The sequence below is a fragment of the Lissotriton helveticus genome, chromosome 6 (genome assembly GCF_964261635.1).
Source record: "Lissotriton helveticus chromosome 6, aLisHel1.1, whole genome shotgun sequence".
Classification (NCBI taxonomy): Eukaryota; Metazoa; Chordata; class Amphibia; order Caudata; family Salamandridae; genus Lissotriton; species Lissotriton helveticus.
This window is the reverse complement of record NC_136067.1, coordinates 1,448,383,041-1,448,395,716: the sequence shown is the minus strand read 5'-3', so window position 1 is coordinate 1,448,395,716 and position 12,676 is coordinate 1,448,383,041. Positions and strand designations below refer to the sequence as shown.

At 46.8% G+C, this 12,676-nt stretch overlaps 1 protein-coding gene across 2 annotated transcripts; it reads right to left on the bottom strand.

Moving 5' to 3' along the window:
- Positions 1-328: 328 nt before the first annotated feature.
- SGK1 (serum/glucocorticoid regulated kinase 1) lies at positions 329-12,420 on the bottom strand. 2 transcript variants are annotated; one of them, XM_078649247.1, is made up of 13 exons: positions 12,212-12,420; positions 11,754-11,819; positions 6,980-7,055; positions 5,704-5,779; positions 5,325-5,429; positions 4,997-5,080; positions 4,768-4,899; positions 4,390-4,502; positions 3,757-3,880; positions 3,107-3,202; positions 2,370-2,525; positions 2,176-2,265; positions 329-1,310 (listed from the first exon to the last, which is right to left on the bottom strand). In XM_078649247.1, exons 2-13 carry the CDS (start codon positions 11,785-11,787, stop codon positions 1,143-1,145), a joined length of 1,254 nt encoding a protein of 417 aa, XP_078505373.1. In that variant the 5' UTR covers positions 11,788-11,819; positions 12,212-12,420; the 3' UTR covers positions 329-1,142. The 2 variants fall into 2 exon arrangements, with proteins under 2 accessions (XP_078505373.1, XP_078505372.1); XM_078649246.1 differs by lacking the exons at positions 11,754-11,819; positions 12,212-12,420 and adding an exon at positions 7,379-7,583.
- Between the last annotated feature and the right edge of the window lie 256 nt (positions 12,421-12,676).

Sequence of the window (12,676 nt, the reverse complement as noted above, 5' to 3'; positions counted from 1 at the left end):
ATCCCCACCAACTGTGTATATGCGTTTCACTTAGATTCACTGATGCAAATGTATTTTATCTCGACGTTTTGACAACCTGTCATACATTTGGCCCTCCTAGCCCACCATTGGACACTCCCGGATTGAACTGATGTGGACATTAAGGTATCTTATGTGGCAGAGCTCTGCAATTAACCACCCAGAGCAGGCCTAATGGCCTGGACAGTCAAAGCATATTTTGTAGAATATGCTTATGTACCGGAGCCTGGAGACTTTAGTGTGAAAATATGGATACTCATCGAATGAAGACCAACCCCATCCTGCCCATTAAAAATCACATTAGCGTATGTTTTATAGAAATATATTTTTTAATAACTTCTCACTACAAACCAAAAGGTTTGGTCACAAGAGTACATAACGATGTTATCGACTTTACGTGTCGGTTTAAATATACAATTCAATGTACAGACCGTTTTATATACACATTTACATTTTTTTCAGGGATGCCAAAAAGGCATAAATAAATTTCATGACAAAAAAAAATCATCATAAAGGCTAAAAAAACTACACAACGTGAGGCATTTTGGTCCACAAAACACTTTCTAAAAATAGAAATATTTATAGCAGCAATGCTTCGCTCAAGCATCTGAACTGGGTGATCCAGAACCCATGTCGATTTCAGGAACCAAATGATATCTTACAAAATTTACAGTGTCTTCCAAATATGGAAGAGGAATACAATGCCCCAGTGGTAGCCTTCCAGCACGTGTCAGTCACAATGATGCATGAAGCCACTTTTGTCCAACTGTGGAACCAACACAGCAGATGGTCAGCTGTTCACATGGCAGACCCTATTGACATCTCAACCCACTCCAGCAGAAAGCTTTAGAGCCAAACATCTCATTTTAGGGTTCAAGGCACATTGCATACATTCTTTAATAAAACTCGCCCATTCTTTTGCAAGATTTTAGCCGCAGGGCGTGCGCCTTCTTTTTGGCGGCCATCTTTAGTCCTGGTGATGTCAGCACCTCTTTGGGAAAGAAATGTCCACCACAAGCTTCCAGGAACACAAGTTAGGGTGGCGTTGAAATTAAGGCTGCAAGAGCTGCCATGGAGGATGTGCAAAATATCATGCCGCAGGTGGTTTGTTGTATCCAAAGTCTTTAGAGGAAACTGTCCATTGGAGGGGCGTAGGAGAAGCCTAGAAAGGCCTCAGCGGCTTCCTTGACACTGGCCGTGATGAGTATGCTGTCGGCTGATTGGCCAATGGAGTTTGGTACTGGCTCTTCCGTGAACTCGGGGTCAAAGTGCTGCAAGTCATTAGGGCCGCTCTGCAAAACAAAACAATAGCAGGTAAATGATGCGGCCTTGAGGATCTTAGAGCATAAACAGCTGCTATCAAGAGAACCCACAATTTACCCTGACCCAAGATGGTTTTGAACAGGGTTGAAGTGTAAGCAGCAAGCCTTTATCTGCTCTAAAAGCACGTATTAGATCAGGCGGTGCGGTGCGACAGCCCTCTTCAGTAATAACACAGGATATCATGGTGCTTTTGTACGGTGTGCAAGCATTGGCAAAGCCAAAAAGTCTCACCTTTGGGACTTATTGGCTTTGCCAATGCCTTATGGCGATGCTTAATAGTGCATGGCTTTTGCCACTTCAGCACACTCCCCTGCTTGATGTTGTGCAGCATCATCAAAATAAATAGGGTGCTGCTCTACTGACGATCATGTCATTCCACTGATGCGAGCATGCATGATGCCAAAACTCTGTGCATGCCAGCAGCATGGCGCTGGCTTTAATTTCCTATTCAAGATGGTGGGCATCACTTGAATTGTTATTTATTTTTTTAAATAAACTGAAGTAAGCTCTTAGTAAGCCCACAATAGGTCTACTGCAACCAAACATTGTGTGATCTTTTCCCAAGTTTGACCTAAAAATGTAAACTATTCTACTAAGCACTTCGGAACCACGTCAGGGCTATATAAATGCAATTACAATACAATAGTGCTACAATGCAGATTTCCTTGCCCACTCCCACTGTGCCATCATGTAGTGTCCAAGTGCGGGATCATACATGTCTTCCCTGTAACAGGATGTTCTACCTTCGGAACCACCCTATTATAGGATATGTGCTCCCATTATGCAACATGCAGTGCCAGAAAACACACAATTATCTTAAGTGAGTGTCCTTACCACATTAGGGTTGAAGGGGGGTGTAAGCTTCTTATTGTTGAGATCATCCCAGTTAATTGGGGTGAAGAAGATGTGGCCTTTAATCTCCGTCTGTTGGAAAGAACACATGACAGATGATCAGTCCACCCGGAAGGGACACGATTAACCTTAAGAGATGCTATTAGCGCACTCGTGACGCTCTAAGCTCCACTTACGAAGTCATTCTTGGCACCAATGCGCTTGGTCCTGTCCTTCTGCAGAAGGCCCTCCAAGAGGTGTCTGGCGGAGTTGGTTATGTTTGGTTTCAGCTGCAGTGGCTTGTTCAGAATGTTGTCGTACATCTCGGCTGTGTTCCTGCTATAAAATGGAGGCTGGCAGAAAAGAAATAAAAACAAGTGTTAAACTACAAGTATGTAAAAAAATAAAGTTATGACAGGCTTTAAGAGAATAGATAGCCCAATTATGTATAAGTTAACCTCCTGAGCTTTTCCCTTTAATCTAACCAGGTGTAGCATGCTCTGCTCTTTTTCAATAAAAAAATACTGAAATAAAAACCATTCGCAGCCTCTGTTATGTGCCTTTGGTCTTGCTTAACAGGGACACGGATGCACCGCTTGGTGTGGGAGTTCTGAATATGTAATTGTGCACATTGGCAGGGCCTATAATCAATCGCCAAAATTGCGGCAGGTTTGGATACTGGGCCATGCAGGAAAGAGGCACTGACAGATGAAATAATACTGCACCTACTTGAAAGAACAACTATGGCGAAAAGCAGCATAGCTACTCATGACCAGTCTAACAGACAGAACCGGTGGACTGTTAAACTCATTACAACCCTTGCAAAGCATGTGTGGGCCATCTACCTCACAGCAAAAGACTTTACGCTGAAAGCTGTGCATGACATAAACACAGGGCTACTGATGGTTTCAAGTCCTGAGGAATCGCAACTTACCAGGCCATAAAGCATTTCGTAGAGCACAGCTCCAAGGCACCACCAGTCAACAGTCCTATCATACGGTTGCTTGTGGAGAACTTCTGGGGCAAGGTACTGTTGAAAGAGAAGATCAAATGTTGTTAGCCAAGCCACGAGAAGTCGGCACAACCATTCTCAGAAAAAAAGAAACTCACAATTTTGCAAAGCAAATAAAAATAGACTGCTTGCAATGCAGGCCCCTCACTCGCCAGCATCATGGTTCTTCAATCACCACTACCAGCTTTAAGACATTTGACGCGACACCCTTGCAAAATCAATTCAGGTGTTTACAAAAGGGGTTAAACGAAGGTCTTAGACCCATGCCAGATTAAAAAATGCCCGGGAATAAATAAAGGAACACAATATAGCTTCATATTAAGTAACTATTCCTTGTGTGGATATCCTGAATGTGTGGCGTGGCTGCACCCCTCCTTGTACTAAGCTGGACACCCCTGCAATATACCATGGCACTATGCCAAATGCAAAAATGTTGATATCATGGTAGGCCTGTGACCTGCAGTCTACAGATCTCTGCAACAGAGCATTAGCTCAGAGTGTTTTATTTCGACAGCTATACCATTGCTGGTGACCCTGCAATATCAATGAAGTGAAACGCCATCCTTGCTTACCTCTGGTGTGCCGCAGAAGGTGGACGTTGTGCTGTTCTGTTCAATGTTTTCTTTGCACAGTCCAAAGTCAGTCAGGATGATGTGGCCCTGAGAGTCAAGCAGTATGTTCTCTGGCTTCAAGTCTCTAAAAGAAATAAAGTATGCCACGATTAAATTATTTGAAAGCTATCCGGTGGATATCTAACAGAAATTAGCATTTGCATTTATCAGTTATCTGAAAGTGCATGCAACCACGAGGGTCTTAAAAATGGAACCTTTTAATTGTAGGAGTTAAGAGTGCTGAGGGAGGACAGACGTGGGGTTGGGGTTAGTCTTCTTTATAGTCAAATTTAAGGAAAGGGGTTGTCTTTCAATCAAAAATATTGACCTTGAAGCAGCATCCCTGCACTAGGCCAGAGGCCAACCAGCATGCTTGGTAACTCATGTTTAGAACAGATGGGGAAAATACCTTTATGACCTCCCAAAGGTATAAGCGTCAAAAATTACACATCTGGCAAAATGTCATAATGTTTTCAAGAAATATTAGTAGTGGAGACTTGCGCATTGTGGGGGGGGGGGGGTAGGTAGAAAGAACTACGGAAAACAAAGCTCTTGGGAACATTTTACAATTAATAAACAGGTAATTACACGCACCTGTACACTATGTTCAGTGAGTGTAAATAGCCGAGTGCACTGGCAATTTCAGCAGCATAAAAACGAGCTCTTGGTTCCAGGAAGCACCGTTCCCTCTGGAGGTGGTAGAACAGCTGCAGGAGAAAGAGCAGAGAGGGTTTTATTCACTGTGCCAAGTACAGAATAACGGTGCATCGAGTTCGGCCTAGACACCCAGCTGAGAGGAGGGCTCGAGACAATACCCGGAAGTGGACTGGAGCCAGGAGCAAACAGAAACCTGGCAGGCTATGAAGGGACGGCACATTCCAGAAACCACCCACCTCAATGTTTGGGTTTTAAATTTGGACAGGGCAACAGACAGGAAATTAAACGAGACAGGAAATAAAAAAAGGCACCTACCTCGCCACCATTGATGTAGTCAAGCACAAAGTACAGCTTGTCTGCTGTCTGGAAGGAGTAGTGCAGGCCGACCAGGAACGGGTGTTTGACGTTCTTCAGCAGGACATTGCGCTCAGACATGATGTGCTTCTCCTGGAATACAGAAGGCCGGAAGTGGAGGTTAGTTTAGATCAGAGGCTAAGAGAGCTTTCACAGAAGACATCTCGCAACATGGCGGGAAGGGGCCTACCTCTTTCTTCTTCAGGATAGCCTTCTTCTGCAAGACTTTAACTGCGTAGAACTGCTCGTCTGATTTGTGCCTTGCTAGAAGAACCTTCAAAAAGAAGAACAAACTGCTTTAGCAAAAATACACAAACAATGCAGATATAACTGTGCTGGGTATAACTGCACACATTACAGACATATCACTAATACAAAACGAGGGCACGGCACCTCTCTTAACGTGCCACCCTATGCATCGGTTAATTTTCTTTAATACAACTTCCCATTTCAATCTTCTATGATAACCGTTTCAAAGATAAACACACAGCATATCATACGGGGTGAAGAATACATACCTTTCCAAAACTGCCTTTTCCAATCACTTTCATGAAGTGGAAGTCTGTCGGCTTGGCGTGGGGATCTGAGGATGGCCCAAGGTTGATTTGTTGCGATGGACTAGGCTGGAGAAGAAACAAGCCCGTAAATATACATGCCTCCGTTTTTAATATGCAGATACAGTTAATGTGAAATGGTTAACTAAGGAAGCCGTATAGTCTAATGGCTGGCCACTGTGTTCATGGGCGTCTAGGGCTCAGACATGCAAACGAGGGTGACGGGTGAGGTACAAGAAAGCGTGACAGCTGGAATTTGACTAACTAGTACGGGCTTATATCCATCCCCCTGAAATGTAGTCGGATGTGGCGCAGAAAGAGATAAGTTCGAAATGACACTTACTGGAGGTGACGGGTTGTCGTTCAACAGTTCGGGCTCAGGGGGTTGCGAGATGTTCAGGATGGACTGTACGTCTGGGCTGCAAAAGAAAAACACAAATTAGAATTGAAATGTGTGATTGTAAGAGGTACAAGCATGCAGGAGAATACAGGGCGCCGGTACTAGACGAGGTATTCTAACAGGCTGTGGAGTCTACAGATACGGCAATTGTGCAAAACACGGGGCTTGCGCAGTGTACTGAGAAGGGATGCATACAATGTGCATACAGGCCTTGCGGTAGCTCCCTTCCGAGGGGGATTCCACAAGGGATTGTGACACCTGATAAAGAAAATAATGGACGGTCCTGGAAAAATCCCAGTGAACGAGGCCACCACAACACACTGGCCCGTCTAGAAAGTAACCTCAATTCACTACAAGGTAGAAAGGGACACCTCAAGGCACAAACCACTTTAAAAAATAAAAGACCAGGTGTAGGTCACCATTTCACCCACATACTTAACATCTGTTGTTAATGTTTATATCTATTTAACATTTTATATTGTCATTTATTGTTCAATACTAATAACTGCAGTTCGATTGAAAAGAGCTGTCCCCTCAGAAAACTGAAATGCAGCAAGCACATGAAGTACTTCTGCAACTCTAACGCAAGATATGTGGGTCTATATCATAAGGTCAAGATAACAGCAAACATTTTGAAAATGTATAGGATATTGGTGTATCACGTATGGCTGTCTTCCAAACTTGGGAAAAAAACCTTCCATGGGTCTGATACGATATGCCATCGAGGTAAAACATTAGAAACTGGTAGAACTACTATTTAAAGGAGGCTTTATGGAAAGACCCACAGATGCCCTGAAGGTGGAAAGTATCCGCTAGAGACTGGGCACTTCACCCATCACAGCATGTCACCGATACGTCTGTGACGGATACTTTCCACCCGGCCTCTGCAGACCTGTAGGTGTTGGGAAACATGAGCCCTCCCCGAACACCGCATCCAAGATGGTTTTAAAAATAAGTTGCTTTCAGGCAGCAGGCTACCTGGCATCTCGCGTTACCCACTCGCCCTGAAGCCCTGTGCCGATGCGCAGTAGCATAGTCAGTGTGTAATTTGGGCACTAATGCATAATGCAATTTCCCCCTTGCTGGTGTTTGAATGTTAAGATACAAAAATAAAAAATTGGGGCTCAATGAACCCATCGGGATTTTGGTGCCCGTCGCCGCTGCACTAACGGAAGCTGCGCCGCTGCTAATTTGCAGTGCACACAATAGTAGGACTTACTGTTTGCAGGCATAGGAGTTGGTGGCGATCTTCTGTATGAAGTCGTTGAGTCCCATCCTTCTCTGTTTCATGAAAGCTGCAGGACAGAGGCGAAAAAAGAGACAGGGTGTAAGCGAGGAGCCGCGATCCCAGGAAGTTCCAGTAGAACAGAAACACACAATTCGAATGAAATATATAATAAAGAGAACCAAGTATCAAATGCAAAAAAATAGTTAAAAAAAGTAACCTCGAAAAAAATCAGCGAATATGAAAAAAACATAAGCCCGGTAATTTTTTTAACAGATGGATCCAGAAATCGAGTATAACGATAGTGTGCAAAAGGGTCCCATGGGTCTCTCCGCGCATAGAATCCAGAATTACATCAGTGAAGATCAATCCGTGGTGGTTGAAGGCACTCACCGATGAGGATGGCCACCATACCCCGCATCTTGGAGTAGGTGAGGGCGGGGGGCTGTGCTGTAGAAGGGACCGAGGGAGTCTTGACAGTCATGCTCGGTTTACGGAGGTGATGAGTAGGCTGTGCGTGTGGATGGTCCGGAGGATGCCCGGGCGCCGCCTGCAGAGTGGCGCAGAGCTCGGTAGAGGGATGAAGTTGTCTGACGAGAGACGGGCGCGCGCCTCTTTTATTAGCTGCTCGGGCAGGGGCGGGGCCAAGACTGTTGGTAGGCGGGTCCATGCCTACGAAGAGCAGACATGGGCGGGGGAGCCCGGAACCGCTTCTGGTCGGCTGCCTGGCGCCTGGCCACCGGTCCCGCCCTTTGATTGTGACGTCGAATGGCGGGGGCGGACGGAAAAGCCCGGCGCCTCTCGTCTACTTCCTGATAGAACTGGGGGACAGGCGAGGCGGAAAGAGCGGGCGCCTCCTGTCACCTGGGACTGCGCGAGCCTCGGAACATCGGTCGCCAGGCGCCTCCGCTCTAACGAGCCTCGCGCACCTGGTGCAGCGCGAGGCCAGCGCGTACAGCTGTTCTGCAAACCAGTGTTCGCGAGGGCATCTTCTCTCGTGGTGCAACTTTCACTAATTCCCGTTCCCTCAGCTGTGCCTGCAGGCCAAATATACAGAGTTTGAGACGGCCACCAGCTTCTCTCTGTAAGCTTAGCGCCTTTATTTATATTCACACATTTTGCTAATTTCAGCCAACATGTCGGCACTCCTTTTTCGACCTTGCAAAGATGATGGCCGAATCAGCCCTGTATATAGTTGAACATGGAGGATAGGCAATGAGATCTAGGGCGGACGTTTAACTTGCTGAACTAAAAATGTCACCCAAATATTGGGGGGATTATTTTGCAGAATTGAGAAGCTTTTTTATTAACACATGGAGGAGTTCCAACGTCTGCTTTCCAAGTCGTGGTTTCTCGAAACCCTGGTAACAGTGAAGGCAGGATGGTTGCCGTTAACTCTAGCGTGCATATAATGCATCTTAGACCCGGAGGTACAACTCGTGCACCGGTAGTCCGCACGTGTGCACATGCTGATGTACTGCCGTTCTTCAGAGGACTGCATGACCACGTCGTTTACTTGGAGGACAGACCCTATATTGTCACTTGAATGCATTCAGTTTGAGCCCCCCTTCCTTGTTCATTTTTGACGGCGTTCCTCCTATACCTGATACATTCTATACATTGACCTGTGTTACATGGGCACATTTACAAGTTCCAGCGGGTCAACGCAACCTTTCACCCCTCACGTGTGGGTAAAATGAGGTCCTATAGCTCCAAGAGCCAGTTTGAGATGAAGGTGCGCTTTAAAGACATGCGTTCTGGGGCATAGCGTTGGATAGTGCAGCAGGTGCAGTGGCACCAAGGCACATAGATATGAGATACTGCACCCCGATAATGGCTGACTTTTGGTATCTGACGGGGGGAGGGGGGCATCTCCCATGTCTGCACTGAGACAAGTGCCCACCCTTCCAATCCCACTGTTGCAGAGCACCTTTAGTGGCACAGGTGAGTATCCAGAAAACACACCCGTTCTCCCCTAGGATGCCCCCTCTGTGCTGAAGCGTCTTGGGTTCAGTGCTTTCTCCCAGCCCCGCTGGCAGTATCCGCGCCCCATGTGAGGAGGCGGGCCGTGGCAGACTATGCTGCCTCGCTTCTGCCTCCCACAGCCCCGGAGGCCGCTTTATGCCTCGCTACCTAAGAGGACTGGATGCCAGCGGCGCTCCCTGGCTGAGTCTGTCGCGGCCAGGGGAGGGAATGTACCGTGGGGATAGTAGCACAGTGCCCCTAACATACAAGATCACACGCCATATGACCGCTGTTCATGCGTGAAAACGGATTGTCCTAAACCTACTATTGGTGCAGCGGGTGTAGTGGCACCGGGGCCTACTCTACCATGACACTGCTGTATTTTGCTGCCCCCAACAGCAGTCAAATTGGCCATTTCCATACATGCCAATAGACCCGATTCCGGCGGGAGACTACCGATTTCTCAAGCCAAAAATTGCTTTTTTTTTAGCTGTCTCCCGCCTGAAATTTCATTTTCTACAATAGAAGTCAATGGGGAATTTTCAATCTCCCGATTTTTTATTTTAAATCTCCCATGTCCCTGTCCTAAAATGTTGGCATGTATGCATTTCCCTTGCTTGCGCCATGGCCCGAGGGATCCTTTCTACGCTCCTGAACCTTGTCACATAGATCGCATGACGTGCACTCTGTCACCAGCAGGGTCACAGATTGGTGACACCACGCCTCACACTCAAAGGAACACGAAGGAACATCAGCTCCCAGTTCTCAGTACTATGCCTGCTATCGAGGACATACCAGAGGCATAACACAAAGCAATCACAGGAAACTCCAAGGAATGCAACCGACCACAGTCTACAGGTCACACTCGCAACACATAAGGAGAACGAAATAACAGGCCACACCAAGAAACAAAAATAACCAACAGTCTGTGACACAACAATAGTCAGGATTCAGTGGGCCCCGCTGCCACTGCACCTGCTGCACCCACTGAAGCTACGCTCTCAGGTAAAATCTCAGAACTGACAGGTGCGACACATAACAAAAGTGCCTTGGCAGTTCTGAAAGGTGCTGATGAGGCGCCTACCTCGGTGCCGCGTGAGTCTGTTTACCCCACTCTGCAGAGGGCGTGGCCGCCTCATCACCGGAGGGTGCGGGCCCAAGCAACACAGGCCAGAACAACATGAGCTTGGCGCAGCCTGGGCGCCTCCTATTGCACAGAGTGTTCATTAAACAAGGGTACTTAAACAACAAACAATCCTGGTAGGTAAATACTGGAGCGGGAAGGAGTTTGATCCGATACATTTCTCAAGAAGATGTGAGGTACTGCGATGACTTGAGAAGCAATAGATCATCGCTGTGCCGCAATGTTCCTAAACGTGAGTCACACCAAACAAGCACTTTGGCTTTTAAAAGACAACATGCCGTATTTCTATCTTCCTGACAGAATACCACACGAATGCATGCTTAAATAATACAGCTCAGCTGGTGAGGTAAGCAGTACATTAATTAGGGATGCTCGGGATGTATCCTCAAACAAGAGCTATGACGTTGTTGCACCCGGGGGGATAGGGTCCTATGTCACTCTAATACAAAAGAAAATCAGGTGCCCCCACACCTCCCCGTCAGGGAACGCCCTTTATTTACCTTCCTGTAAAGTTCTCTGCAGGGCTTCCCAGCTGCAGCCGGCTGTTTTGAAAGCCTGGGGTTGGGAGGAAGTCAGACTCGGTGTTGATGGGCGGGAATTCCCGGGATGGGACAGAGGAGGGCGGCGCCGGCCATGGGCCGCCAGCACCTCTCAGAGCATCCCTGCTCGGCGCATTTACAGTCCACTTCCTGCCCTCTGTTTATTGGGGGGGTAGCAGGAGATGAACGATCCTCATCGGAATGCCAATGGCACGTGAAAGTGGGAGGGGACGGCCCTGTATAGCAATATTACACACACATACACACATCACTACCACCACTTGTTCACATAGCATACACTCGCCGCAACAGGTAACAATACAGTGCTCCTTCAACAATTGCTCATTTATATATTTTTAAAAGTTAATACAAATCGAAGGTTTGCTCTTTTTTGTTTTCTTTTTAAACAAGAATTATTAAGCAGTATTCAATAGGCATGCACTTTCTTCTATAACACCCAAACCTTGCTGTCAAGAGAAACTTGGCAACGTATAGGAAAAGTTTAAATATTTTTTAAAGCAGGTTGCCTTGGGCCACGGGCATTTCTGGGACCGGAGTGGGTGTTGAAACTATATATTTTTTGTTATCTGGAAATAACATTAAGTATCTGCTTGGACAAAAAGAAAGCGTCGAGGCGAACGATTGCCGCTCCTCCCCCCACTTCTCAATGTTGTGATGAAACAAGGTGGCACCGCCTGGGGTCCCGAGCATCAAAGTGCGAGCAAGGGGAGCCAGTTTAAACAGGGTCTCTCGGGGGGAGGTAACCCACCAACTAACTGGCTCGTTCTGGAAACTCCAAACTAATCGCGGACTTTCCTCAAAATCAATATTGAAGGGGAGGGGGAGAGGGGGCTTCGCCATTGTATGGAACTCCATAAAGCTTAACTCTCGCTGGCCAGAACCGCAAATAATCCTTTCCTAAACAAACCAATCTCTCGGAGTAAGTGACTGCAACAGACTGGCCAGTACGATGCAGTTCAAGCCGAAACCAGACCCCTTTTGACGAGAAAAACAAGTTTTTCTACCAGTGGCCTCCATTTTGACTGGCTGGTCCCTCCAGCCTGGAGACACAACTTCCCGCATTCTCTCAAACATCACTAGCAAAACACCAGAAACCAACCTTTCAGAGTGGTCTTTTGGTCGTTGGTCCTCATCCTTCTTCTGCTGGTGGTTTTTTTCAAGAAAACTGGACCAAAAAAAAAAAAGAATAAGAATGCGTTGTTTTATTAAGTCCGGCTCTAACCAAAGCACCTCTCCGACCCGTGGGATAGGAAAGAGCCCTGCCCGCGGCTGCAGTCAAGTTTATGAAGCTCAATTAAGGGTAATTTACATGCAGATGATAAGTTAACAGCGAAAGATTGGCTCGCCTTCCCTGCCCATAGCCTCCCGGTGCCAACGCAGCTTATACAACCAGGAGCCCTCGAGGTCAAGCGATGTTTATAAAGAATGATGACGCACTCTTTCCGACAGCAGCCATTCAAATGTAAAAGAAGCAAACTAAAAAAAGTAACAGTGCCAACTTTTTTTTAAGGCGACCCCCACCCCCTTAATAAAAAAAAAAGAGACCTGTAAACTTACAGTGAGGGTGGGCGGCTAAAACAGAAGAGGGGTTGAGATGGCAGGTCCTAGAAGCAGACAGATGAACACCCGTCGCGGCGCCTGCTCCCCCAGTTTCTCTTGCAAGCTTGTCATTTGCATTGAAGGCACAATGGATTTTTTCCTCTCCCGGACGGATGCAGGAGGGTGGAGCAGGCGCCCCCTGTGCTGTGCAATTCTGGCAGCTAGTACTGACTGCTTCCTGACAGGAAAAAGACAGATATTTTTACATTTCACTTGTAAGCCCTCCTCCCCGCTTTTTTTTTCAACTCTTGCGTTTGATTTTTTTCATTTTCCAGTTTGCTCGAAGAGCTCAGCCTCCTGTTCTTGCATTTTTTTCCAGAACTACATCGAGACCGCTTTCAGCCACAGGGGGCGCTCGCGCCTTTCCCCTGATACCTGCAGAAAATTGTACTTGCGAATAATTTTCCGAAGCCTGTTTATTAA

What these genes read in the sequence shown, in the direction of transcription:
- SGK1 (XM_078649246.1), bottom strand. Translation starts at nt 7,469, where the DNA reads ATGACTGTCAAGACTCCCTCGGTCCCTTCTACAGCACAGCCCCCCGCC. An exon ending in TATGGTGGCCATCCTCATCG is followed by an intron (nt 7,056 to 7,378) that starts GTGAGTGCCTTC and finishes TCTGTCCTGCAG; the next exon opens with CTTTCATGAAACAGAGAAGG. An exon ending in ACTACATCAATGGTGGCGAG is followed by an intron (nt 4,503 to 4,767) that starts GTAGGTGCCTTT and finishes TTTCTCCTGCAG; the next exon opens with CTGTTCTACCACCTCCAGAG.